The 26,647-nt window shown below is 50.5% G+C and overlaps 7 protein-coding genes across 7 annotated transcripts; 3 read left to right on the top strand and 4 right to left on the bottom strand.

Moving 5' to 3' along the window:
• Positions 1-3,408: 3,408 nt before the first annotated feature.
• VTN00DRAFT_10233 (uncharacterized protein) lies at positions 3,409-5,839 on the top strand (the record flags this gene model as incomplete). The annotated part of the gene is made up of 2 exons (XM_069426867.1): positions 3,409-3,478; positions 3,537-5,839. 2 exons carry the CDS (start codon positions 3,409-3,411, stop codon positions 5,837-5,839), a joined length of 2,373 nt encoding a protein of 790 aa, XP_069283995.1.
• A 1,617-nt stretch (positions 5,840-7,456) lies between these two features.
• Positions 7,457-8,362, bottom strand: VTN00DRAFT_10232 (uncharacterized protein; the record flags this gene model as incomplete). Its single annotated transcript, XM_069426866.1, has 2 exons — positions 7,457-7,954; positions 8,084-8,362. The coding sequence occupies 2 exons, from the start codon at positions 8,360-8,362 to the stop codon at positions 7,457-7,459; spliced, it is 777 nt and encodes a 258-aa protein (XP_069283994.1).
• A 2,455-nt stretch (positions 8,363-10,817) lies between these two features.
• On the bottom strand, positions 10,818-11,753 carry VTN00DRAFT_10231 (uncharacterized protein; the record flags this gene model as incomplete). The annotated part of the gene is made up of 4 exons (XM_069426865.1): positions 10,818-10,938; positions 10,990-11,002; positions 11,377-11,485; positions 11,589-11,753. 4 exons carry the CDS (start codon positions 11,751-11,753, stop codon positions 10,818-10,820), a joined length of 408 nt encoding a protein of 135 aa, XP_069283993.1.
• Positions 11,754-12,799: 1,046 nt separating this feature from the next.
• VTN00DRAFT_10230 (uncharacterized protein) lies at positions 12,800-14,401 on the bottom strand (the record flags this gene model as incomplete). The annotated part of the gene is made up of 1 exon (XM_069426864.1): positions 12,800-14,401. One exon carries the CDS (start codon positions 14,399-14,401, stop codon positions 12,800-12,802), a length of 1,602 nt encoding a protein of 533 aa, XP_069283992.1.
• A 441-nt stretch (positions 14,402-14,842) lies between these two features.
• On the top strand, positions 14,843-16,661 carry VTN00DRAFT_10229 (uncharacterized protein; the record flags this gene model as incomplete). Its single annotated transcript, XM_069426862.1, has 9 exons — positions 14,843-14,916; positions 14,974-15,042; positions 15,104-15,188; positions 15,268-15,373; positions 15,426-15,498; positions 15,553-15,706; positions 15,763-15,776; positions 15,833-16,256; positions 16,371-16,661. The coding sequence occupies 9 exons, from the start codon at positions 14,843-14,845 to the stop codon at positions 16,659-16,661; spliced, it is 1,290 nt and encodes a 429-aa protein (XP_069283991.1).
• Positions 16,662-17,416: 755 nt separating this feature from the next.
• VTN00DRAFT_10228 (uncharacterized protein) lies at positions 17,417-22,102 on the bottom strand (the record flags this gene model as incomplete). The annotated part of the gene is made up of 4 exons (XM_069426861.1): positions 17,417-17,895; positions 17,962-21,112; positions 21,165-21,846; positions 22,074-22,102. 4 exons carry the CDS (start codon positions 22,100-22,102, stop codon positions 17,417-17,419), a joined length of 4,341 nt encoding a protein of 1,446 aa, XP_069283990.1.
• A 1,116-nt stretch (positions 22,103-23,218) lies between these two features.
• VTN00DRAFT_10227 (uncharacterized protein) lies at positions 23,219-25,062 on the top strand (the record flags this gene model as incomplete). Its single annotated transcript, XM_069426860.1, has 5 exons — positions 23,219-23,261; positions 23,325-23,561; positions 23,626-24,573; positions 24,627-24,784; positions 24,835-25,062. 5 exons carry the CDS (start codon positions 23,219-23,221, stop codon positions 25,060-25,062), a joined length of 1,614 nt encoding a protein of 537 aa, XP_069283989.1.
• Positions 25,063-26,647: the final 1,585 nt, after the last annotated feature.

The raw sequence follows: 26,647 nt of genomic DNA, 5'->3' as shown, positions 1-26,647 counted from the left end.
TGTCTGTTCATAGGAGCTTACCGGGAACGAAAAAAATGATCTAATCAGGAGCCAAGTACAGAGTGTATTAGTAGAACACAGCCCCTTCTAACTGACTAAGATAATATCAATTTTGCCTGGTGATATATATATGTAGCTGTGCTTCGGCTTGGAAATACCATAAGCCAAATTCCGCCTGCGGACAGGAAGGTGTGTGTGAGAGAGAAAAACCATGTGATATATCGAGGTATGCCGTTGTTATTTATCCTTGTATTTTAATGCTTAGTTTGTGTCCTATGATATACAAAATAACAATAGCCACAAGTGAGTTGGTCATATTCTGTCAAAGTGCACAGTCGCAGTAATATGAGTGCCTTGAACAGTTGTCTTCTTCTCTACCTAACTTTAAACCCCGGTGCCCAACCAATTGTTGAAACTCTACTTCTGCACCGCTGTCACGCATTCGAGGCTGTCAACTCGAGAAAGCAGGCAGAGCCTGTGAGGTATATCAAGAGAAAAAAACGCAGGATGAATATCTCAGTAGTAGTTCTTCAACCGCTAGTTAGGAATCTGGATATCAAATGGATACGCTTGACTGGCAATCTGGAGATGAGAAATTGGCGTCATTGGTATAGATTCGTAGTTAAAAAAAGGTTGTAAACGAAACCCCCTCTAAAGCATCGATGTTTGACTGCCTAATTTACCTATTGTAGCGGTCGTTGAGGCCAAGATCTGGTAGATTATAATAGATGACATCTAAATATTTAACTGAGAGACATTGATTAAGGTAGAAGATCTGTGCGTGTAGAGCAAGTTATGTATAACTTGTCTTGTAAGTCTCTTCACTGCTCGTTTTATATAGAGCTTTGCCTTCATGAAGAGAACTTTTGATGATATTAAACCATATCTACACTTTGTAAATAACCAGAAATGGAGATAAAAATAGGGCACTATACAGCAAGCTGTCCTTGATATATTATTATAGGTTGGAAATGTGTCCCCAAGGGAGAGTGCGGAACGGGATTCTCAGACGCATACATGCTATCCCGCCAGCAACCCCTACCTAGTCGCTATCCACTGGTGAGAAGAATCTGGTACAGCAATGCAGTTGTTACTGAGGTACTAACCAGTGGTACCCGCTCCAGACTAAAAGTCGCATGTATAATCCCCATTGTCGCAGCAGTATCAATCAGAGATATCAATATTAATTGATACCTGCTATCATCCAATTGGGGGGAATTCTTTGTGGCCCCGGTAGGATGTGTTGGCCTTTTTTCACATTTGTATGCTATGGGTTATTTTCTTGGTATCTTGATGTTCAGTGTGCGTGGGTGTTCTGCTGAGAGGAATGTTTATTACCTTGAACACTGTGCTGGCAAACACTAATAGGAACCGTGTACTGTCGCCTTTTTTTGTTGCTATTCTTGTATCTTTTAGTTGCTAGTTATTTGTCCCCCGGGTATGTTAGATAAGCTGATTAAAACTTTTATTCAGGTATAAATAAGCGCTAGCTCCTTCCCTTAGAGTTCAGGACTGCGGTGGATCTTTAACTGATGCCCCAAGTGAATTTGCCATTTGTGGTATTTCCCCCATCAATAGAAGCTCGATAATGCCTTCACCCAGCAATGAAGAAGCAATTGAAAAAGTAACTGGGGCATGAGGTGACTTGCCTGGTTGCATTGGCAACTTCCTCGACGTCTCACAAGCCACTTGGCGTTTCAGGTGACAGAAGCAACTTGCTGGATGACTTGCTGAAATTCCCTCCCCATAAAATTCTCTTACAAGGTCCTGGAAATGTGGTGATTTAATCCTGCCAGCTGTTTCTATGGTTTTTTCTTTGAGCATTATGCCCAGAGCAAGCACTTTGCAACCGGCAGTTTGTCGTTGCGGGACTATTTGACAACGCACCGTTCGTTGCTGCAGGTGACGAGGAGCCACTCGGGAACTGGCCTGTAGAGGGTTTTCTAGTTGCGGTTCATCGTTCATCTAATGTAGGCCTGAGGATAACTGTCTTCGTTTTGAGAGTCCTTGAGCTTCAAAGGCTCCGGTGCCTCTGATGGTACCAGAAATCTCCTGATATGGTGTTTGCGGTCAGAATTTGGCGTGCGAAGAATACATTGTGCAAGAATACAATGATAATAAACATAGCGTTGATGTCGAAACTTTTCCTGGAAATCTGGATTAGTCACGGGCAATGGCGAGAGAGCCCATTCAAATATGTCCTGAGTTCCAAGGTTGTAGCTGATGAGGCTACGAATGGGAGGAAGCCGTTAAGCGGGTAGATGAAACATTTCTAGATGCAGATCCAGATGTTGGGGTGAGGGTAAATTCCCATGTTGATAGAATTGTAGATGTACGCCCTCTGTACTCCTTTTTGTATAGGTTGAGTTTGTCGGATGAGCCTCAGATTTTAACCCCTCGTTGGCGGGTGGGACTCACGATCTACGACCAAGACACTAAGTGGCCTGTGGATGGTGGGACAAGGCTGAGGTGAGGAGAGTCGATCTAAAATAAGGAAAAAGGCCGAGAAGAAGAATAAAACTGGATCGTTATCTCTCGAACAGTTCCGGAGCAGGCGCCGAGACGTCTCAGGCTCAGCCGGTCTCGTGCAGCCGTCAACGTCCAGCCTTCGTCTCCCGCTTTCTGTCGCTCGCTCTCTTCCCTCTTCCCTCTCCCTCTCTCTCCATCTCCGCTCTTTTCAATTCCATCACGACAATTCCTTATAGGACGCTTCCTGTCCTGCCTCTCTTGTCGCCAAGCCTGCTGCGCCCCAGGTGATTACGCCGGCCGGTATCCTTCCTCCGAGACTCTCTGGGCGCCTAGGAGTGACCGCCCTACAGCCACCGCGCTACGGCGCCGCTGGCATGATTTGGATGACCTGCGATACATTCCTCATCTGAGTCTTTCAAGCCGGAAAGAAAAGATACCGTCGCGGACGAGCAGAAGAGGGGCTTTCGCTCTCTGTCGCCCCGAAGCCTTGGGATTGAACGAACGGCCGTGATCCGATGCGACCGCGTGCGGAATCCAGAGTCTCTGGAGTGAACTCGCTGGTTGGACAGCCCAGACACCCCAAGAACTGCGTCTATCTCTAGCCTCTTCTCTCGAGACGAGCGCATTCCCTTGCCTCACTGTGGCGGTTCTGTCCTCTCGCTCGTGCTACCTAGGATCCGGGGCCCTGTTACTTTTGGTCGTCAACCATATCTCCGCCGGCAGACGGCCCTGTATATAGTCGGCCCATTCTCACTTAATCTCACGGATCTCGCTCTCTTTAGACCTACGGAGGCGTTTCTTTCATATCGATAATACCACAGCTCGGCTGGAATCCCGACAAAGAGTGGAACTGTGTGGACTGTAGCTTACAAATCTGCTATCGTTATCCCCCCCATCGCTTCTGCACGGTCCTGTTGACCGTTACCCCGTCCTCAAATTATGAGGCTTTTTCGCAGCCTGGTTCCTCTGCTAACCAGCACAGTATCTCTCCTGACGGCTAATGTTTTTGGTAGGTGCTCACCCTGGTGCGAGTTGTTCCTTGGCCATGTCTCACTGACCTTTTACAGCACGCTCACACGAGCCGGCTGCAATCAACTATGTCTCCTTCGTCGAGGATCCGGTGATAAATACTCCTTCCCACCGTGTAAATTCACTCTCGCATTTCGACGTCACATTCTACCTTCATGAGAAAAGCCAGCGGTTGAAGCTTACCCTCGAGCCAAATCATGATATCCTCGCAGAAGACGCTCACATTACATACCTTGACGCAGAAGGCAACGTCAAACATGCGGAGCCTATCGACAGGTTGGCACACAGAGTCTTCAAAGGATCGGCCTGGGTCCAGGCAGCGGATGGTAGCTGGAATCGAGCTGGCTGGGCAAGAATATACGTGAAAAAGGATGGAGCTCATCCGTTATTCGAGGGTGCCTTTAGCGTTATGCATGACCAGCACCACATTGAACTACGGTCGAGCTATATGCAGACAAAACGCGAGTTCGATGTTCATCTAGAAGATAAAGAAGACGACTACATGGTCGTCTATCGGGACTCGGACATGATTCCTCCGGAGCACTCTGAATTGAAGCGGTCATTATCAGTCTTTTCGTCATCATGCCAGGCGGACAAGCTGGCGTTCAACTCCGATCCCAATCATCCAGTCTTCCATCTCGACTCGCAGCAGTCTTCGAACTGGGGTTCATTATCTTTGAATTCTCTTTTTGGGCTGACCAGACGCCAATCTGACATTGGTGGTTTTGGCGGGAATACAGGAACTGTTAACCTTAGGTCGACAATCGGCAGCACAGCTGGATGCCCGACAACAAAGAAAGTCGCACTGATCGGTGTTGCGACTGATTGCTCTTACACAGCGTCATTTAACTCGACGGAGACAGCGCGCCAGAACATTATAAATGTGGTGAATACGGCATCCGATCTTTATGAGCGTACCTTCAACATCACGATTGGTCTGCGCAATCTAACGGTAAGCGACAAGGAATGCCCCAGCACTCCTCCACAATCGGCTCCGTGGAATATGCCATGCAGTAGCGGGAACATCACCTCTCGACTGGATCTTTTCTCCAGCTGGCGTGGATCAAGGGGCGATGACAATGCCTATTGGACGCTCATGAGCAATTGCCCGACTGGAGCCGAAGTTGGACTATCGTGGCTGGGACAACTCTGCAATAACAAGGTTGTGGGCGATGATTCCCAGGCCGTTACTGGAGCGAACGTTGTTATCCGCACGCCAGCAGGGTGGCAGGTCTTTGCTCATGAAACAGGCCACACCTTTGGAGCTGTACATGACTGCGATTCTGATACTTGCGCACAAGGCCTCGATGCCTCGTCCCAGTGCTGCCCTCTTTCCTCGTCAACATGCGATGCAAACGGGCGGTATATAATGAACCCCAGCACAGGAGACGATATCACGCAGTTCTCGCCCTGTACGGTTGGCAATATCTGCTCCGCTCTGGGTCGTAACAGTGTTAAATCTAACTGTCTTTCTGATAACCGTGGTGTCGTGACGATTACTGGCAGTCAGTGCGGTAATGGAATCGTCGAGTCTGGGGAAGACTGCGACTGCGGAGGCGAAGAATCGTGCGGAGACAACAACTGCTGCGACGCCAAAACCTGTAAATTCAAGAACGGGGCAGTTTGCGATGACTCCAACGAAGCTTGCTGCGTTAACTGTCAATTCGCATCCGCCAACACCGTCTGCCGTGCTAGTACGGGTCCTTGCGATGTGGAAGAGAAATGTACAGGCCACTCCAGCGGTTGCCCTGATGATGTCCATGTACCTGACGGCCAGGAATGTGGTAACACTCCAGGCCTGACTTGCGCGAGCGGTCAGTGTACCAGCCGGGACCAGCAATGCCAGGAAGTGATGGGCGATCTCATCCACAGCAATCAGACTCGTGCCTGTGACAGCAGCTCATGCTCACTGAGGTGTAACTCTCCAAACATGGCATCAAATGTGTGTGCAGCCATGAACCAGAACTTCCTGGATGGAACTCCATGCAGCGGAGGGGGGCATTGCAGCAACGGCCGCTGTGTTGGCGCGACGGTCGGGAATGAAGTCAAATCTTGGGTGGATGACCATAAGCCTCTAGTTATCGGTCTCGCAGCCGGCCTGGGAAGTTTAGTCGTACTAAGTGTCTTATCTTGCCTCTGGCGATCATGCCGCCGACCAAGACAGTCCGTGAAAGGTGACAGACTGCCATCGCGGCCGGGTCCATATCCTATGCCTCCACCACCTGCGATGGGCCAATATCGTGGGGCGGACGCTAATGGATACTGGCAACAATATCCCCCTCCTCCATATCCCCCACCGGCGTATGGCAGCCCAGCGGGTCGACCCATGCGGTATGCTTGATCTGCTTGTTACAGCTGTTCCTTCATGGCTAAGTGTTTATACCGCTCTCGATTTCGCTCCCTCCACTTTCCTTTATGCTTTTTTAATGCCACTGGTTTTGTGATATCTGTGAAAGACGCCTCACCGTTTGCATCTTCGCTGTCCCTTTTTGAGGGGCGGCACCGTTGGATGGCATGTATTTTTCCGTGTCTCTCTTGCATTTTGCATCTTGCATCTCTTGATTGGATTGGGGTTAGGCTCCCGCTGGTGGCCTAGGTTTTTTCTTTTCTTTTCTTGTATCCAATTGTTCTGTCTTTTCCTTTTGGTGTTTCTTGTTTTTTTTGTTGGCGGTTTCATGGCTATGGAACTAAGACTAAAGGCATTGCATTATTTGGGATGTGGTAACGGCTACAACAGCAGGTTATACAATACAATCGATACACTGTGGTGAAAAAAACTGAACTTGTACTGTTCGAATAAGAAAGATGGTTTTCAATTGAATCGAGACAGACAATGGAAACAGCTCAGCAGGTTCCCTGCTACACGGTTGGGAATGAGAATAAACTGTCAATTAGTATTCGATGTTCTGGTTCATCGGTTGTAGAAGTTCAGCTGTAAAGTCAGCTTGCCCGTATCGTAATCTTTTTTAAGAACTGTATACATCACACGGTTAGAGCAATTTTTTCTCGAGGTGGACTCCGCCCCCACGTGTAAAGGCCCGCCGTAACGGAACCTGTCCGTGCCAGTACCTATCTCCCTCCTAACCTGCTCTAATTCAGGAAATTGCCAAATTGGGTATCCTTCTAGAATGGGTTGGAAAAATGAACAAGTTCATGCCAGGGTAAATAACGGTACAGTACGGAGTACAATACAGTAATAAAGTGGCTGAAGAAAGACAGCTGAACTATATTATGTCCCGTCGACTTAAAATTAACGAATGCTATGATGCTACATACCTACCTTAGCATTTTGTCTCTCTTTCTCTGAAGTCCATGTAAAGCTAACATGACAGCGCAGATAACAATCTTTCCTTTTTATTTATTTATTTATTTCATTTGAACTCTGAAGACTAGGTAAGCTAGATATAAAATATAGATATAGATAAGAAGGTAGGTATACATAAGACCACAACACGAAAACGCAAACACAATGATACAATAAATGACATGCTTTCAAAACCATCCTGTAGAAGAACGAAACCTAGAACCTACCTAAACTAGACAGATAGATAACACACAAACTAGCAGGCGCCCCAAAACCAAAAACTCCCAGTCTCTCCTGCTCTTGCTCTGCTTTGCTTGGACATAAAACGAGAAAAAAAAAGAAGAAGAAACGATTCCCTCCGGTGATTATAAAAAAAAACAAAGGGGAACACACAAAAAGCAAATACCACCGGACCTGACCTGACCTGAGCCATGAGACAAGACAGATAGATAGAAAAGCCATGGACCCCTGAATCCTCGATCTATTTCAGATTTCCTCCCTTCCTTTCCCTTCACTTCCCTTCCCTCCCTTGCTTCCCGGATTCGCGGTAATATCGACATCGCCCATTGGCCGTGACAAAAAATAGATATAAAAAGAAAGGTAAAACAAAAGATCACAACGCAGTAACTCGACCGACGGACGGATTGGATCAGATCACTGCCAGCAAATACTCACGAACCCCTCCCTCGTAACACCACCGACGCCCTCGAGGTCAAACTCCTCAATCATAGCCCGGAGCTCCTCCTCCTCGAGGCCCGTCTCGCCCAGTTCCCGCGCGACGCGTCGCAGATCCTCCAGGTCAATGTATCCCTTCCCGCCTTCGTCGAAGAGCTCGAACGCGCGCAGGATCTCCTCGCGCGGATCGCGCTCGAGGATCTTGTGCGCCGTCACGGCCTGGAAGGCGGAGAGTGGCATGAGTAAGGAGGAGGGGTGTTGCGGGTTGGTTCCTGCGGCCTTCGCGGCCTGTTGTGACTGTTGCTGCGATGAGGATTGCTGTTGCTGTTGCGAGATGACTTGGGGTCGGGGTACGCCGTATGTGGTGAGGAGGGTGATGAGTTCTTGTTTGGGGACGGTGAAGCCTAGTGCGCGGAAGGCGACGCGCAGTTCGTGGTAATCGAGGTGGCGATCGCGGTCGAGGTCGAAGAGGGTGAACTGTCGTTTTGCCTTGGTGTCAGTGATTTTTCAAGGTGTGTATATACCTGTGTTTGTTTTGACGCCAAAACAAAACAAAAATAGAACCGGTCAAACAGAACGACCTCAAGAGGGAGAGGGAGGTCTTACAGCCTCATTTATCTCTTCTCTTTGCTCCTCCGTCAATCTATTCAGTGGATTTGGATCTTGTGACTGCCCGTGGGCTTGTGAGTGCGCTGGTGGAGGCGGCGGTTGTTGTGTCGACTTTCCAACCTCTGCGCCGAAATCGCCTCCAACACCTCCCAGACCACGATTCCGTGAGAAGGTTGATGCAGAGAATGGCATCGCATTGGCGCCTAGCGATCGATCGGGGAGCTTGCCGGCGTATGCGGAGCGCGAAGCGAAGGGCTGGTGCGCGGAGGATGCCATGGTCGTTCGTCACGAACGCGGATGCGAATGGCGGATGGAGGAGGACTGGACGGCCGGAGGATGGAGGTCCGGCAGGAGGACGAGGAAAAGACAGTCCGGAACAGAGACTGGCAGCAGGAAGAACTCAGTGCGACGTCGAAGCTGCTGCGGAGATGCTTTGAGGCTTCAACTCTGGTATGGAGAGACAAAACACGCGCCGGAGAACGCGGGCGCGGCGGCGGTGGACCCCGGGCCAAGAAGCCGCAACGCCAGCTGGCGGACCGCGCCGCTTCGTCAATGTTCAAAGAATTGGTCACTGCTTACATGTATATTGTCATAGCCAATAAAAAAGATTTAATTAACCTCTTGAGCCGTGAAATCTATCGCACCAATTATTATATCCAAGTTCAAATAGCGGCAAACAAACCAGATGAACCAAGCAAACAATTGGGAAAATGCATGTATCAACTATCCATAGTACAAAAGAAGCAAAACAAAAGGGTCCGGTGTCTGCCTACTCCAATAAAACCCCATTCGTGGCATCTGGCTCCCAATCCGGTATATCTGCAAATAGGGTATCATCATGGCCAAGTTATGCAGCCTGCCTCAAGGGTATATTAACCATGTCCGTTGAACCTGATCACTTCCATCGCTCCCTTTTTTAAACTTGTATGAAGCTTAAATAATGAACAATAAACGTAAATCCAAGAGCCCCAAAAACTCCGTATGAGGGAAGAAAAATGTAGTCAGGCGGGGAGGGTCAGGATTGCGACAGAAAGCATAGAAAACACGACAATGTCATGAGCTGCATCTTTAAGCAAAAGTGGCTTCCCAGTGTACAAAAATACCAATATAAGGTCAGTTCGATAAAGCCAGGTCGCATGATTGTTCCGTGACGTCGGAAACCTTGAGCTCCGTTAAGCCTGGGATGGTTCCAGGGGCTTCTGCTGAATCCGAAATCCCGGAATGGCCACCCTCAAAACCAGAGCCAAACAAGTCTCCATTTGCAAAACATGAGTTCCAGTCAATGGTGCTGTTGTTGTTGTTGTCCAGTGCAAGATTGGAATCCTCTGGACAGAGTAAGTCAATCCAAGTCCAATCGGTAAAAATCGAATCCACAGCGGTTTTCCCTTCAAAGCTCGCACGGCTAGGACGGTCAACATCGTTATCAGATGCTAAGCTCTGCACTTCCGGCTGATTTCGAACAGAAGCTGTGTCTGACGGTGTCGTTCCCTGGTCAACGACTGCTAGACAGTCTTGTTCGGAAGGTGTTCGGACATCAACTGGTGAAGGACCTGGAACCTCGCCGGAATGGTCTTGAGGTAGCATGTGCAAATCGAAATTCTCATTAAGTAGACAACTAATCCAGTAATAAAGCTCAGTGTACGGAGTACTTTGCCGAACTAGCGCCGTGGAGACTGGGAACTCGGTCTCCGATCCCATCCAGAAAGCGATTTCGAAGTAGTCTAGGACCGGAACTCTAGGGATGAACTCGTCGACTAAGCATAGCTTCGACGAAGTCTTGTCCGTGCCTTGATAGAGTGGGACATTTCTGAGAATGTTTTTGACCTTTGAACGCGTGTCTCTTAGGTGAGATTTCATTTCATCAAATATCTCAGAAATGAGGGGACTAGGTGCGAAGTCAACAAGGCCGGTTATAACGCGATAGTAGAGACCTGCTGCAACCCAGACAGGGTTTAGGAGCTCTGTTTTATCTGCATGGTGGCCTTCACCAGGGGAAGAGCGTTCCTGCGGCTCTTTTCGACGCATGGCATCGCAGAGCTCTGAACAGAACTCCTCGGATGTCTCACAGAGAGACTTCGCCAAAAGGCACAAGATGAAGAACATTGTCAGTCTGGCGGGATCGAGATCTGCTGGTCGAAAGTAGATGCGAGATCTGGAAAGAGTGACAATGGCCGCGAGTAACCGCAACATTCTCATTGCGGACTGCACAAGAGATAATCCGACCACATCTGATCCGAGTTCCCCAACCTCCGGGAGGCGAACGTTTGCCAAGGAGTTTCGGATTAGATCCTCCTTCAACGTAAAAGATATGTCGGAATCCGTTAGATTCAGCTGTGAGATATCAGCGACCAGAAGATCAGCCGGATGCGGGTCGTGCCAACGGATCTTCACGGTGACTTGAGGGCTACCGGGCTGTGGTGACGACGCATCCCGTAGACGTCGGAAGACCTCATGAGCTCGCTGGAAGGTGCGGTCTCTCGCACTTCGAGAATTCCTTTTCGTACAGGGTTCCAACAAAGGCACGAACAGCCAGAGCTGCGAACAATCTCTGAAGCATCCCCTTTTATTCGTACTGCAAGGGGGGCAAGGGTTGTCGGTGCCGCACTTTTTCTTATTCAAATAGCACCAGACGCAAGCACCACCGCATTCTTTTAGTAGCTGACTATCCTTTTTCTGCTTCTCCAAGTCCTCCTTAGTCCGCGGTCTCTTCTCTCGATATGGGGAAGGGCTTTCAGGATTCTCTATTACGAAGCTCAGTGTCGACATTCCTGGGGAATTCGACACCGGACCATGGCTTCGAGTTCGGGAGGATGAGAAGGGATGATGACGTTGACGTCTCGACCTCATTGCAGCTAAGCCTCTCAGTCTTGGTTTGCATATGACAGGGTAAACGGGAAGCTTACACTGCCCTCCATGCTGAACTATTGGATGAGCTCCAAAGGGTAAAGCGTACATGTCCTGTTGGACCACAGGCTGTTGAGGTAAACCATAGTCGTTAATTAGCGAAGCGGGTGAGCCGTGAGTCTGACTGGCATACAAGTTCGGGGCTCGTAAAGAGGCCTCGGCAGGAGTTTGAGAATGTCCTGGTGTTTGCGGGCTCAAACTGGGAGAAGTGGCAACGGATCCATGGATAACAGGAAAGGAACTCGGCGACGAGCTCTCTGTTATACTGGAGGTTAAGGCGGGACGAGAGACGTAGTTCGGTCTTGCACTTTGCGAAAAGGGATATGCGTTGCTTCCCACTTCCGCACCAGCTTGGGATGGATGGCTATTCAGACTGTATGGCCCACTGTTAGGCTGAAGGTGGGTGGAAAGGCCATAGGGGGGTTGGAAAGAATAGTGATGAGGGACATAGGGCGGAGTTTCTGCAGCGGCCGGCTGCCCGATAGTCTGCGGAAGCTGGAAACAAGATGATGGTTAGAGAGGGTTCACACTCTGGACGCGGGCAAATGAGGTGCACTATTCAAAGCTGCCAGGCATTTAAGCTATGTACAACACTTACGAGGCCAGGACGAGTTTGGAGAACTAGAGGCCGCAGACGCTTCCTAGGTGAGGGCGAGTTCAGGGGAGGAGACGAGCTGGGAACGGAGGAAGCAGGAGGGGGAGTTATGGTAAGGGAGCATTCTGGCCCGTAGGAAAGGTTGTCGGGAAACATATTATGGGCCATGGTAGCAGGTAGCCCAAGGCAGCGGCAAAGCCAGAGCCAAAGAGACGAATGACGGCCGTCGAGAACAACAAGGCTGGCATTGCAAAGAGGACGAGGCTGAGGCTGCTACCAAACGGGGCGTCCAGGGAAGGAAACGACAGGATCTGAGACAGGGTACATATAGACGGCTCGACAGACAAAAGAGACCTGACGCAGGAGGGTGAAGTTTGTAAGCGGGCAAAGAGTTAGGGCACGGGTATGATGGGGGGTGGAGGGTGAAAACCACCGCACAGGAGGGAAAGTAAGAGCAGCAGAGGACAAAGGGGGACGGGACGTATTTAAGGACGACGAGAAGACGAGGACACATATCGAGAGGAAAAGAAGAGGCCTGGTGAGCGACTGCGCGACTGAGCACCAGCGGCGCCCTAGAGACCAGAGGCTGAGCCCGAGTCAACCTGCTGGGCCGCCGCGGCCCGATCCGGTATGGCGCGCACCCCGTCGTGGTAAAGCGCATGGCGTCCCCAAACTGCCATTGGCTGGAAGAGGGCGGTGAGCTAGACGGTGGTGTACTGCCGGCACAATGGGTTGATTCTCCGCATCCCAAAGAACTCGTCAGTGACGAGTGTCGGCGTCAGAACACATTAGACAAGACGCGTTCCAGGAGAATGGTCCATTCATGATGTCTAAACTCTGCCAAGAAGCGACCGTGAAGCGTACCTGCAGACGAGGTTCTCCACCGTATGAACACTGCGTCTTCCTCGACCCGCAGACATGAGAAGTGCTCACTGCCGCTGGACATAGGATGATTATGACTTAATCTGGTTCTGGTCATCCAGCTCTATCGAAAACCGCTTCCTGTCCGTCGATCCAGGTTTGGGATTTCGGCGAGAACGATATGAAGGCACGTGAGTGCTCTCGCTACCCAGCCTTTGGCCGCCCAAGCCAAGCCCATGTGCCTCGGTACCTACCCCCCCACCTGTGTAGGTAGGTATAGCCCGTCATGTTGCTCTTACAGTGGTCGCAAGTTATTAAAGACTGCTGGCAAGATATGTCATACCAATGGCGCTTCAATCCCCCTCAGCTTCTAGATCGGGATCGACTTGTAGTCCAAGGTCATGATCCTCGAGGAACCGCCGCCCTCGCAGCTTTTCCGGCAGGTACTCTTGAGCTACACGCCCATCCACGTAGTTCGGGTTATACTTGTATTCCTTGCCGTATCCTAGCTCCTTCATCAGTCGAGTGGGAGCGTTTCTCAGGTGGAATGGGATGGGCAGCCCAGCAACCCCGGGCTCTTGGAGTGCCGCGAAGGCGTTGTTCAGTCCGCGGTACGAACGGGTGCTCTTCTTCGAAAGCGCCATGGCGACGGTGGCATGTGCGAGGTTGATACGGGCTTCAGGGAGCCCGATCTTCTCGACGGCACTATGGGTAGAGATCGCGAGTGTCAGCATGCTGTTGTCTGCCAGACCTATGTCTTCAGACGCGACGACGATAAGACGTCTGGCAATGTAGAGCGGGTCCTCGCCGGACTGGAGCATCCGCGCAAGATAGTATAGAGCCGCATCGGGATCGCTCCCCCGGATCGACTTGTGAAAGGCCGAGATGGTGTCGTAGTGCTGATCTCCTGCACGGTCATATACCAATGTCCTAGTAAGCGCTTTCTTGAGCTTCTCCTTGGTCATCCCCGGCCGCTTCGACAGATCCATCGCGAGTTCCAGTAGATTCAATGCTGTTCTAGCATCGCCATCTGCAAAACTTGCGAGATATCTAATCAACTCTTCATCGACCAATTCCGACGGTGAATAGTTCGGCCCCTCTATTTCCAGGGCCCGGTTAAGAATCGACACAATATCATCGTCGGTCAGTTTCGACAGTGTAAACGTCCTGCATCTCGAAAGCAGGGCATTCTGAACTTTGAATGACGGATTTTCAGTCGTGGCTCCGATGAGCGTGATCTGCCCGCTCTCGACGGGACCCAGAAAGACATCCTGCTGCGATTTGGAGAAGCGGTGAATCTCGTCACAGAAGACAATTGTCTTCCTTCCGGTAAGACTCAGCTCGCTCCTCGCGTCCGAGAAGAGCTTCTTGCATTCTGCGACCCCGGTGCTGGTGCTGTTGATCTCCACGAACCGACTGCCAACCATTGAAGCAATTACCCTCGCGATGGTTGTCTTTCCTGTACCTGGCCCACCCCACAAAATCATGCTAGGAACCCTATCCTCCTCGATGAGCCCACGAAGGACGCCGTTTGGTCCGACGAGTTCCTGGCCACAGACCTCATCGAGAGTCTTGGGGCGCATGCGTTCCGCCAGCGGGGCAGCCCTCTGAAACGCATTGGTCTTGGGCTTCTTGGACTGTGTCTCTGTAGCTGTAGTTGGCTGTTCCTGTCTGGTCCGTGTCGTATCCGTCACGGTATCGGTGTCCTGTGCAAAGGGCCGCTTGGTGCGGAGACTCGGTGATGGACTGGCAGGATGGGACGATGGGGGATCCTTAGATAGAGTGAACTGTAATGCTGCTTTGCGTGCAGAAGTGGGCTGGAAAAAGCTGGGGACTGGCGTCTTCTCCCCTTGGCTGGAGTCCGGCTCATCGATGAAGTTCTTGCACTCGGAATCTATATGGTCATTGATCCTAATCTCCCTGACGTTCTTTCCACATATCGGGCAGGAGACCATGATGGCAGGCTCATCGGATGTGGGAGAGGAAAGGAGATGGTCCGAAGCCCTGGAGACGATGCAATCGTTGCGTTGAAAGACTGTTGAAGATTATCAGCTCGGCGACGCGTGACGACGCGTTAAGTCCGTGGCTCCGAAGTCTTCCTCAGGCATCCTCAGGCAGCGAACTCCGCGGGGCGCAGGCGGAGCACTCCCATCGTCGCCGGCTTTCCGTCGTACAGTCATAGTCATCCTGCAGTTTGTACATACGCCACGTCCACCGCTCCTTTTGCTTTCCAGTTCAATTGTTAGCAGCCTCCCTTCGTTTTCTCCATGCTTGTTCCCTCTCGACGCTTTTTGAAGCCAGCGCTCACCGGCCTCCGTTTCTGTTCTTCAGGCATCCCCGCAGTTTTCGTCCCCGGATCTACCCTTCCCCGCCCGCCTTTCCTGATTGCCAGAGCCATGTCCGCGACGCCTGCTCGTACGGATCCCTTCCGGCCGGCCAAGAGGGTCGCTGGCCAGAGACAAGATGTCTGGTGTGTGGTGCCTTGTCCTGGGTATTGACAGTGCAGCTTGCTGATCGAGCCTGTCAGGTCCATCGTTAACGAAGCCGCCGCTGCCTCCCCCGTCCAACCGATTGTGAATATGGGCCAAGGGTTCTTGTGAGTATGCGAGGTCGCACACTCAGGAGAGGAATGAGACGCTGATCACTGCTCGAACCAGCGGTTACAACCCTCCCCAGTTCGCTCTCGATGCCGCCAAGGAAGCCCTGGACAAGGTTGAATGCAACCAGTACTCGCCTACGAAGGTATGGAACAGTCGTCTACGCTTTCAGGAACCTATTTTGTTCTGGGATGGAATCCCCTTGCTTACTGTCCACTCTACAGGGTCGTCCACGCCTAAAAAAAGCCATTGCCGATGCGTACTCCCCTTCTTTCGGCCGACAGCTGAACCCTGACACGGAGGTCACCATCACAACGGGAGCCAATGAAGGTTTGGTCTGTGAGCTTCTGCTGGGGTTGAGCTTGACTTACGATAATTATAGGAATGCTGAGTGCCTTCATGGGATTCATTGAGCCGGGTGACGAAGTCATTATTTTTGAGCCCTTCTTTGACCAGTAAGTTATCTAGAAAACTTGAGATTCCACCGATTGAGCTAACATCTGGCATAGGTACATTAGCAATATTGAGATGCCTGGCGGCAAGATCAGATATGTTCCGCTGCACCCACCCAAGGACGGAGCGACTAGGACGTCCTCTGCTGCGGAGTGGACTATAGATTTTGAGCAGCTCGAGAAGACCGTCAACGAGAAGACAAGAATGATCGTAAGTGAATGTCCGCGTTATAATAGCCCTTCTGGACAGAAGCTGACTTCAATCAGGTCCTCAACTCTCCGTAAGCAAAAATCTTTCGCGAATATCTACTCCTACTAGGCGAACTAACGGCCATAGTCACAACCCCGTCGGTAAGGTCTTTTCACGCGAGGAGTTGGAGCGTATCGGCGCCCTCGCTGTGAATCACAACATCATTATCCTCTCGGACGAAGTCTACGACCGTCTGTACTACGTTCCTTTCACCAGAATCGCGACGCTGTCCCCGGAGATCTACGAGCGCACCCTGACCGTCGGTTCCGCGGGCAAGGCCTTCTATGCCACCGGCTGGCGAGTCGGCTATCTCATTGGACCAGAGCATCTGATCAAGTACGTCGCGGCTGCACACACCCGGATATGTTATAGCAGCGTGTCGCCCCTGCAGGAGGCGTCCGCCGTGGCCTTCGAGCAGGCGGACAAGGTTGGATTCTGGGACCAGAGCCGCACAGAGATGAAGAAAAAGATGGAGCGGTTCTGTGAAGTATTTGATGAGCTTGGTATTCCTGTACGTGACTTCTCTCTCTATCCTCCCCCCCCCCGCCCCTTTTTCAACCATCATAAAACCTTCTCCCTTCCCAATCAATCAACAACAGATTGATATTAACCTATCTACCATCAGTACTCCGACCCCGAAGGCGGTTACTTCGTCCTCGCCAACATGGCCTCCGTCAAACTCCCCGAGGACTACCCCTTCCCGCCCCACGTCGCCAACCGGCCCCGCGACTTCAAGCTCTCCTGGTTCCTGATCAAGGAGGTGGGCGTCGCGGCCATCCCACCCACGGAGTTCTACACCGATGAGAATGCCCACATCGCAGAGGACTACCTCCGCTTCGCGGTGTGCAAGAACGACGATGTCCTCGAGACGGCGAAGGAGCGGTTGCGTGGTCTGAAGAAGTATATCGTGCGGTAGGTTAGGTTAGGTTAGTTGGCCCTTATATAACGAACGAAAAAAGTATCGAGAAAAAGAATGGCAAAAATAGATTTCTACGGTTGCTTTGTGGGGAGCAAGTTGCAAAAACACTTTTGAGATAGTGATCAGATAGAATCTAGAGTATACCACCTACGAAGGGAAAATACAAGAAGAAAGTACTGGATATCTCAGAATTGCGTTCTCATTCCCATCAGTCATTCTTCATTAGAATAAAAAAATTAAAGAATACAGGATAATAACAAAAGAAAAGACAGAAAATGCCCTACACTCATAAAACAAACGACTGCATCCAAACCCCTATCAATAGAAAAGAAAAAGAAAACCAGCAAGAAAATGCAGAAAGACAAAAGAAAGAAAATACAAAAAGGAGGAGGAAAAGGAAAAGAAAAAAGTAAAAAGATACAGGAGCAAAATACACATCCACATTAACAAAGAAAAAAGGAAAAGAAAAGAAATCCAGAAAAAATGCAAAAAGGAAATACAAAATAATAATAATAATAATAATAATAATAATAATAATAATAATAATAATAATAATAATAAGAAATAAAAGAAAGACAGAAAGACAGGATCCAGGCCACGCAATCAGCCACCACCACGACAATCTGCCCCCTTGCCTGGCCCCCGGGGAGGAACTCAAGTAACCAGGGTCCAAAGGAGGATGGAAGATCTCGGGACGCCAACGCCCTCGCCCATCTCCCCCTCTTCCGAAGAAGGGAGAAAGAAACTGAAACTCAGACGTTGACGCCCTCGATCTCCATCTCCCCGGACCCGGCACCATCCCAGCCCTCCCCACGCCGGAACACCCTCCTGTCCTCCTCGAGGACCTCGTCGAACCCTTCCCCCCGCGTCCGCGCCGCTACCTGGGCGACGGTGGGATGGGTGATTCTCGCCGCGCGGAGGAGCCAGTGGCTCGACTCCATGTAATCGCAGAGGCGGCGGAAGCCCCGACCCATCCCAAGGTCGCCCAGGAGCGTGCGACGCTCCGCTCTGCACACCGGGTCCTGGCAGTGGCGGGCGTTGCGCCCATCCCACTCCGTCTCGCAGGCATGTCTCTGCCCGGTGATCCCCGGGGGTAAGGCCACGGAGAGCTCGTGCTGGATCTGGTATCGCAGCGTGATGTCGAGCTCTCCGCTCCACTCCCCCCGGGTCCGCAGGTTGTCCCGGATTAGCCGGAACAGGTAGTCGACGAGGTTTGTAAACTCGATGGAGGCTATTATACGGAAATCCGTTAGCTCATATATTCAAAGTATATACTTTCAGGGGCGGACATTCTTACCGAACAAACACACCCCCAGCACCCGGCGGAATCGGTCCTTCTCCTCCGGGTCGTCGAACTTGACAACGCAGAGGACCCGGTCGGTGCACCGGACCGCCGCGTTGTTGGCTGGCTGCCCAGCCGCCGCGAACTCCGCCCAGTCGTAGAAGATGAAATAGCCACCACCGGGGTTGGTGGCATGGTGGACGGCTTGACGGTGCCGCTCTGGGGTGTCCCATTGGTGGCGGCTGGGCAGCAGCGGCGCTCCCTCTCTCTGCTCCCTCGAAATCGTGTTCTCTTGGCAGGGATGGCGGAAGGTCATCCGCCCGCAGTAGACCCAATGTTGCTTGACATCTGCGTACAGATGTTCTGGGCCGCAGTAGCGGACCTCCGAGAACGGTCCGCAGCGCGGGCAGATGACCGACGCGCCGTCCCACGAGTTGCAGCGCTTGTCGCAGTCAGCCTTGGCGCATGGGAAGCCATGGCTATCGAGTTGCCAAAAGAAGCCCGGTGGCCGTTGGATTGTCGGGCCGCCAAGTCCGCTTTGCGTTGACGATGGAGCAGGATGGGCATGACTGCTGGCGAAATTGGAGCTTGCTACGCTTGACGAGGTAACGATTCCTTGACGGTCTTGTGTAGTCTCAGGCGTCATCAGTTCGACTTGTTCGGTCTCTCGATTGCTTTGCGTTCCAATCGAGAGTTCTTGAGTGGTAGGAGTGATGGATTCCGCGCTAGTAGTATCCGGCATATCTGGATGACTGTGCTCCGCCGCAGACGTAGTATCTTGACCGAATGGTGATTCATGGATAGGGCATAGGCGTTCTCGGATAGAAGTTCTAGATGAACGCCTGGCTTGACCATGTTCGGCGGAGTGAGTGGGAGACTGGCTGACAACTGCACGGCACTCTTCGACGGGACAGTCGGTGCTAAATAAATGAGTGCTTTGGAGGTCAGTGCCGGTTTCAGAGATCGATTCCGGAGTCCGCTGATTGGTATCATGTTCAGTATCTGTTGTTCTGAGGGCGGAGATCGTGTTGTCATCTTGGATCTTGCTAAATTCTTTTTCTTGGGATGCCGAAGCAGTGGAAAGTCGGTCGTTAGGAGAAGAAAGAAGTGAGAAGTCGGTACCGTTCGTGGACAGACGTTGACGTGAGTAAGTAGAAGAAGCGAGAGTAGCCGGGGAGTCAGATGTGCTTTCCGCAGTTGCAATTTTCCCCTTGCCTTTCGTAGCGTCTCTTGACTCACGGGCCGAGCTTTCGATTCCAAGTCGTTGATTCCGCTCAGATGTATAGGAAGATGACGTTGAGGAAGATTCTTTAGGCCGAAAAAGAAAGCTAGTATCTCCTGGCTGATAATTAGGGATGTACTCTAGAGCAAGAGGATCGAGAGTAGATTTTCTATCTTTTCTACCGGGACTCTCCTCAGATTTCAAGGTGCTCGAGTGGGTTTGTAGCAACGACGGGTGAGAGGTGGGTACCTGTGTAGTCTCCTTTGGGACAGATTCGGTGGGTGATGCTTGGCTGGAAAGACCTTGCTCAGCCGCCGTACCGGCAGAGGTTACGGGTGCTGCGCCTTGAGAAGGAAAGCCATAAGGATAGTGCGTAGTGTCGTTTCCAGAAGGGAGTGTGGTCGGCTGGTCGGAGCGATGTTTCGATTTCTTCTTTTTTCTGTTTTTCTTTCTTGTCGTACTCGCAGTAGCCGTTTCAGAGACAGTTGGAGAGTCCGTAGACTCCTGGTGAAAACTATCTTCGCTGTGCTGTGTCGGGAGGTCTTTTGCCGCAAACTCTTCAGCTGGGGACAAGCGAGACAGGGTTCGAGTGCGAATCAGTCTTATGGCATCGGCGCGTCGTCTCTGATAATCTCCAAGGTCGCTAGTGCGTTCATCCTCTGAAGCTCGGGAATCTGTTCTCGAGAGCTGGTGAGTAGGAGAACTGAGCTCGGAAGGGAGATTTGTATTGAGAGGAGTAAGTTGGAGGCGAGTGTAGCTTTCAGTCAGGGGTGCCACTTCCAACGATTCTGTGGACTCAAGACCCTCATCCGTAGGCCGAGAAGTAGCTTCTGGAGAATGAAGGGGGATAGAAGGAGTAGAAGAAACTTCCAATGGTTTTGAGGACTCGAGATTCTCATCTGTAGGTCGGGAGATGTTTCGTGGAGAAGAAAGAGGGACAGGAGTGGAAGAAAGAGAAAGCGAATCTACCACTGTGGTTTTATCCGTGATCTCTGGCCTATTCTCGGGAGGGACACACGCGGTACGAGGTGGTTCTGATGATTGTGAGTCGTTCTGCTCAGACAGTGGATCTGTTGCTTTTGGGATCGAGTCTTTGCTTTTTAGGCTCACGTCCCCACTATTCGTGTTGTCGTTGTCAGAATGAAGGAGAGGAGTCAAGACCAGTTCTGCCAATGTGGTTTCATGTTCAGAAAGAGAGATAGAAGAAGGATCCATAGCTGACGCACTGCCTTGGACTGTTGAGATAGCAGTAGAGGGCTGTTCAGCAGATTGGATATCTTCAGAAAGGTAGACGGAAGAAGAAGGATTCGTAGCCGACACACTTCCTGGAGTCTCTGAGATAACACTAGAAGGCTGTTCAGCAGTGGCTTTCGTGCCGCTCGAATCCATCTGTTGTGGGGTTGTGCTCTTCCACTCTTTCCTTCTTTCCTTCTTGGCCTTCTTGGGTTTGGTGGAAGTCATATTCGAACGTGAAGAGAGCTGCTGAGAATCTTCTTGTGTGTGGTGATCGCTCGTAGCAGTCTCGCTAGTGTCAGAAAGAGGGTGTGAAGAAGGCTGTAAAGAAAAAGGTTCGGAAGGAGAAGGTTGTTCAGAGAGAGGATGCTCAGAGTGGTTGGAAGAAGAAGGTCGTGAAGAAGGTCGCTTGGGCGCTGCGGTTATGTTGTGATCAGTAGGATCGTTGCTAGCAGACTCTGAGTGACCTGTCACCGTGGCGTCCCCTGATACGGCTGCACGAGCCCTTGACTTTCGTTGTTCTTCCAAAACAATGGGCCACCACCACTGATCCTCCGGATTCGTACTTTGGGACGCCTCAGGTTCTTCTTGCTGCTGCTGAAGGCGGTTCTCTATTGCCAACCTAACAGCCTGTGTCCTAGTATGGTCCTTCCACCAAGCGACTCGGAGCAGGACTCGAAGAGGAAGAATAGCCGCGTTGATGAATTTTTGCTGTCGTTCATGAGTCGGTTGTTGAGGGCTAATATGCAAAGAGCACACGTACCTTGTCAGAACCGAGTTCCTCTTTGTACTCCTTGCTCTCACTGTCTACAACCATCAATGCTGCTTCCTCCTTATCAATCCTAACTCTGAAATTGATGAGGTTTGGCTTGGAGAAGTCTTGCGCCCAGGAGACCTGAGTTCCAAAGGCTGAAACAGCCTGGCTAAATCGCGGGCGATTCTTCTTAGAAACAGACTTCTTGAGGGTTTTCAAGTACGCTTCCGCGCTTCGGTCCAGAAATATGCAGGTGATCCCCAACGAAGTTTTGTTCCAGAGGAAGTTTCGTGTGCAACCCAGAAAGCCAGGCCGACCTCCGGGATAATCTAGTGGAAACTTGAAACGAAACTCCAAGTGATTCCCAGCAGGGTGCACATAGTCTTCGAAGGTGCCGTCAAACGGCGTACCGTCGTCGGTTATTAAGTAGAGAGAGGGCTCGTCAGTCTCCCAATCTTCAACAGCCAGACACAGTGTCTCCTGCTCAACTAGTATTGTGTTACCAGGTAATCTAGCCATTCGGTCGAAGAGCTCATCAGCATCCATAGCAATAACATAGCTACGACCTGTAGCAACAGGGCCAGAGCGCTCTGGGTTTCGAGATTGGCTCCCAGGAGCTGGCTCCTGATGGTTGTTCCTGTCTGAACTCGCGTTGAGGCCCATGTTTTGGGTGCGGCTGGTGAGGATGTGTCTGAGAGAGAGGTGAGCACAGCCGCGCGTAACTCGATGCCAATATATAAGTTAAGACATGTATATTAAGAGAGGACTCACCTATGTATCAAAGACTGTCAAGCCGCAGTTGCATCACACGCGTGTGATGATGTTGTGGTGGTGTGTGCGGCTTGGTGAGTTGTTATGAGGAGGAAGCTTTGCGGCTGGTGCAGAGAAATAACAGTGAGGGAAGCAAAAGACATCTACTGCTCCAGGATGGCGGCGGCCTCCGCCATTTTCAACAGAGGAATTGTCCGTTCTCACAGACAGAGTAAAGTCCAGCGAACGCTAGCCCTTAAAGGAGCATTCCAAGATTGCACAAAAGGCTGCACCCAGGAAACATTGCCACTAAGGCTCAAGCCAAAAACAATGACACACTTAAAGAGCCATACAAGTTGTTCCTTTTGTATGAGATTTTCATACTTTCATTTGGGGATATGAGAGATCCCTGTCAGCCGGGGCACTCTATCATGGCCGGTCAAAGGAACGAAGCACATGCACTGGATTGGTTGGAAAACCTGGGATACAGTTGCGTATAGAAGTTCTTCGAAAAGAGCCAACATTCTTCTTCATGTTTGCCGATTTTCTGCTTCGGTATATTAAGAAACGAATCAAGGGAAACAGTAAGCAGTAACGGAGTGTAGAGCAATATTGACACGCTCTACGCAAAATAGCAGATAGCTTCATCTCGAAAAGCTTTGCAGATAGTTGTATGACAGCAAACACTTAAATTAATGTCAATTCTCTCCGGAGAAAGAATCTAATGAGGAAATAGAACACTTTTTGAGGAGTATCATGGTCTATCAGGTTTACGTCTGTAAACAAACTGCATCGAATGAGATGTCCACGGTATCGATAAAAAGGGCCCTTTGTAACACTTGTCCAGTCATCAACACAGCGGAAAAGCCCGGTATCAAGGACATATATCGCATTCAGTGCAGAATTGGGTCAGAAATTCCCGTTCTTCCCGGAGTTGTCGTTGTCGGACGTTCATATTAGATGCTACGCGAAACCGGGGATGAGGCTGATGCGCGGATGGCTTGGCGGGCTAGACCGCTTGTGGGTTAGGGCCCCTGGCTGTGAGGGCGGAGGAACCTTAGTAAGCAGCACTGCATCCTTCGTTCTAGTAAGCATCGCGTCGCCAGCTGGCCCAGCTCGACCTGGCCGGGCCACTTTTCGTCTGGTCTTTTGGTTTATTACAGGTCACTGGCTGTTTTTCTACAGAATATAGTGGCTGGAGCAACATCTGCTTCAATTGTGCTGTGTCTTGCCTTCACAGCGCTCGGTGTGGCTCTCACCAGGAGCGTCACTCCTGTCAGAAAGCACAGACGCGGTTGAAGTGGCATGCAGCTATGGCTGATCAACAGAGCATCTCCCAAATTTTGGCTGCACTAGGTATTTACTGTTATTCTTTATCTGATAATATTCTTGTGTTTGGCTAATAATGTTCACCCACAGCTGCTCAACAACCAGGTGGGATCACTGGCCAAACGCCTCTAGGTCACTCCGGACCAGGAACTCCAGCTAGTGGATTATTTCCCACATCAACCGCGCCTGTTGGCAAGCTGAACTTTCCATTGCCACCCCCTGACAGTACTGGGAGCTTAAACCTCAGTGGAGTGAAGCCTGTTAGTACTGGTTCAGTCAACATTGCGGAGGCAATCGACAAAGCTCGCAATATCACTACAGACAAAGGTATGAATCGTTTTCAGTCTTCCTCAAATTGGACTTTGTTTTGTTGGAACTTATTCGGGAACAGTACAATCGCGAGGAGCGGATACTAGAGCCAGCCCGCGGTCGTATCATCGCTCCCGGTCTCCCTCCCGTAGCCCTCCTCGAACCACGCGTAATAATTTCAGAGACAACTACAATCCCTACCGCGACGAACGTCGAGATGATCGTGGTGGCAGTGACCGTGGCTACATAAGGGACCGATCTTTTTCGCCTCGTCCTGGAGCGCGTAGGCGGAGCAGCTTTTCACCGCCGCCAGCACGAGCCTATGCAGGAGGCGAAGTGTCTCCTCGGGTTCGAGGAGGCGGAGATGATAACTCAGAGACAATTCCAGTTGATTCCAAGCTAGTTGGCCTGATAATTGGGCGACAGGGTGAGAACCTACGAAGAGTCGAAGCCGAAACTGGAGCGCGCGTGCAGTTTTTGAATGGCCCTGAAGCTGCTGGCTCGATGAGGCTGTGTAGGATTTCAGGGAGTCGGGCCTCGAGGAGTGATGCAAAAGCCGAATTAGACCGCATCATTGGCGATAATGGTGGATTGCGGTCTGGCAGTGGTAGTCTTGACTGGTCCGAGCGTGGGCCACTGAAATTTGGCAGTCAGCCCATGCAGGAGAGCGATAGTGCTGCACAAATTATGGTTCCAGATAAGACAGTTGGTCTTATAATTGGGCGTGGCGGGGAAACGATCAGGGACCTTCAAGATCGCAGCGGTTGCCATATCAATATTGTTGGAGAGAGCAAAAGTGTCAACGGTCTTCGTCCAGTTAACTTGATAGGATGCGTACAGGCTGCCCAGAGAGCGAAAGATCTTATCTTAGAGATCGTTGAGAGTGACACTCGACAGTCGGTGAACCAGGTTCAGCGGGACGGGACCCGAGGTGGCCCTCCGGCGTCCGGTGGCGATTCTGCCTCCGGAGAAAGGGTAAATGATGCCATATTTGTTCCTGGTGAAACCGTCGGCATGATTATCGGAAAAGGTAAGGCAACTACTACTTGCACATATGACCATTATGATTAACAGAGAATGCAGGAGGCGAAACTGTCAGAGAAATGCAGAACATTAGTGGCTGCAAAATAAACGTGCAGCCCCCATTTGGTCGAGATATTGAACGAGAAATTCAGTTGGTAGGATCTAGGAATGCAATAGAGCAAGCAAAAACCGTGATCATGAATAAAATCAGCAGTGTGGTAAGGATGGCCCCTGGCTTACTTCTTTTGCCATCAGCTAATAGAGGAAGGAACCCAAAAACCGTGCTTCTGGATTTCGCCGTGGAGAAGAATATAGTAATCGGTACTCACAGACCCAACAGCTTCACACACAGCAGGACCCTAGTCAGACAGCTCAGCAGAGCGCCGATGGCGCTGACCCCTATGCTATCTATGGTGGTTACCAGAACTACGTCGCAATGTGGTATGCGGCTATGGCCCAGCAGCAGCATACCGCCCAAAAGCAACAATCCAACTAGCCCAACCCACCAGGGATATCGTAATACCCGGCATAAAATACCTCCATGGGCGAATATCCATATGACAAGATGAGCGCCAGCCAATGGCCCAGAATGATCGTAACAATATCTGGATTGTTTCGATGAACCTGCAAACAGCGGTCCTCAACTAGCTCTGTTTGAGCTGGCCTATGGCAGATAATGAACTTGATCAGGCAGTATTTTCCTGGAAAACTTCTATATGTGGCAGAGATTGCCATTTGGTCCCAACCTTTTCAACGGGTACTCCATGACTAACCTGAGATATCTTAGAATGGTCTCTTATGGCGTCATGGCTATGATTGAATTGCTATTTTTGCTACTCCTCTTCGCAAGAGTTGCACATATTTCTTGCACATGATGACTGGTCTCCGCTATTCATGACTACACAAGTTTTCGTCTTTTGTTGAACATGATGTTTTTTCATGGAGGAAATTCTTTGTATCTTGCTTCTCTTATTTCTTTTCTTTTCTCCTCTATTTCCAATTGAGAATCCCGTTTCTGGTTGTCTCCATGGTAGGTTCATCTAACGGTCACTCCTGCATGGTGAAGCGCTATTTGGTTTTTGGCACCCCCACATTCACTGTATACAAACACGGCCATTTGGCCATGATACATCGTTTCAAGAGCCAACAAATACAGATAGCAGTCTACGTATATCTTGACGAGCACCGTTTTGGAACAAAGTTATTATCCATTGGTCGCATAGAGCCGAATTTCAGATGGTCTGCCAGACCCGCTGCCTGAAGGGCGGTTGAGCACTACCTGAAGCAGGTGCAGCTCGGGAAGATGACGCCCAAAAGATTCTGAAAGAAAGTCTCTGTGCTGGCACTATCTATTTTTATCGGTCTCAGTTTTTGCTGCAGATTACAGTTGATTTGCTACGGGTGTCGATCGCCGTTTCAAGACGCGCCTCAATCACGTGCATCCTTACATGCTGTTTGGGAGTAGGATGAGGCCAAAAAAAGAATTTAAAAGAACATAGATTGTTAAGTCATCAATCAATGATAACAATGGAAGTGCCTTCGGTCAGTAGCTTCTATGATATACTACTGCTCCCGGAATCCGTAGCTTGATAACGGCGGGACAGATGAGGTCGTCAAGGTCATAAGTAATGTACCACTGAACACGTGATTTTCTGTCGTCCTTGACCTCGAGCGGATCATCTCTCTTCATCATTCATTTACCACGCAAAGCACAATAGGATTGAGCAATACAAACAGCGGGCCGTCTCTACAAATAACTGTGGGGATCCACGTTCTAGCTGATACTGTCAGGCGGTTGAAACTCATGCCTCTTCCAATGCCAGGGCCTTTGCACGCGCGGCCGCGTCGCTGGCTCTTCAGCAAAGAAGCGCCTCGGAAAATCAGTCCCCTAAAAACGGCCACTGGCCAGAGCTTAACTCCATGTTACTAAATGGCCATAGGCCTTCATTATCGTGTAACGGGAGCCAAGTGCTCCACATTCTTCACGTCGAGATGGCGGGGTACAAAGGACTGGCTGTGAATTGTCGGAATTAAGCGCCTGCTATTGGTCTATATTTGGGATGCAGCGCTTCTCTAATTCA

Source organism: Thermoascus crustaceus, assembly GCF_041956765.1.
Source record: "Thermoascus crustaceus strain CBS 181.67 unplaced genomic scaffold VTN00scaffold_9, whole genome shotgun sequence".
Lineage (NCBI taxonomy): Eukaryota > Fungi > Ascomycota > Eurotiomycetes > Eurotiales > Thermoascaceae > Thermoascus > Thermoascus crustaceus.
The sequence above is the reverse complement of the archived record's forward strand: the minus strand, read 5'-3'. Positions and strand labels throughout refer to the sequence as shown.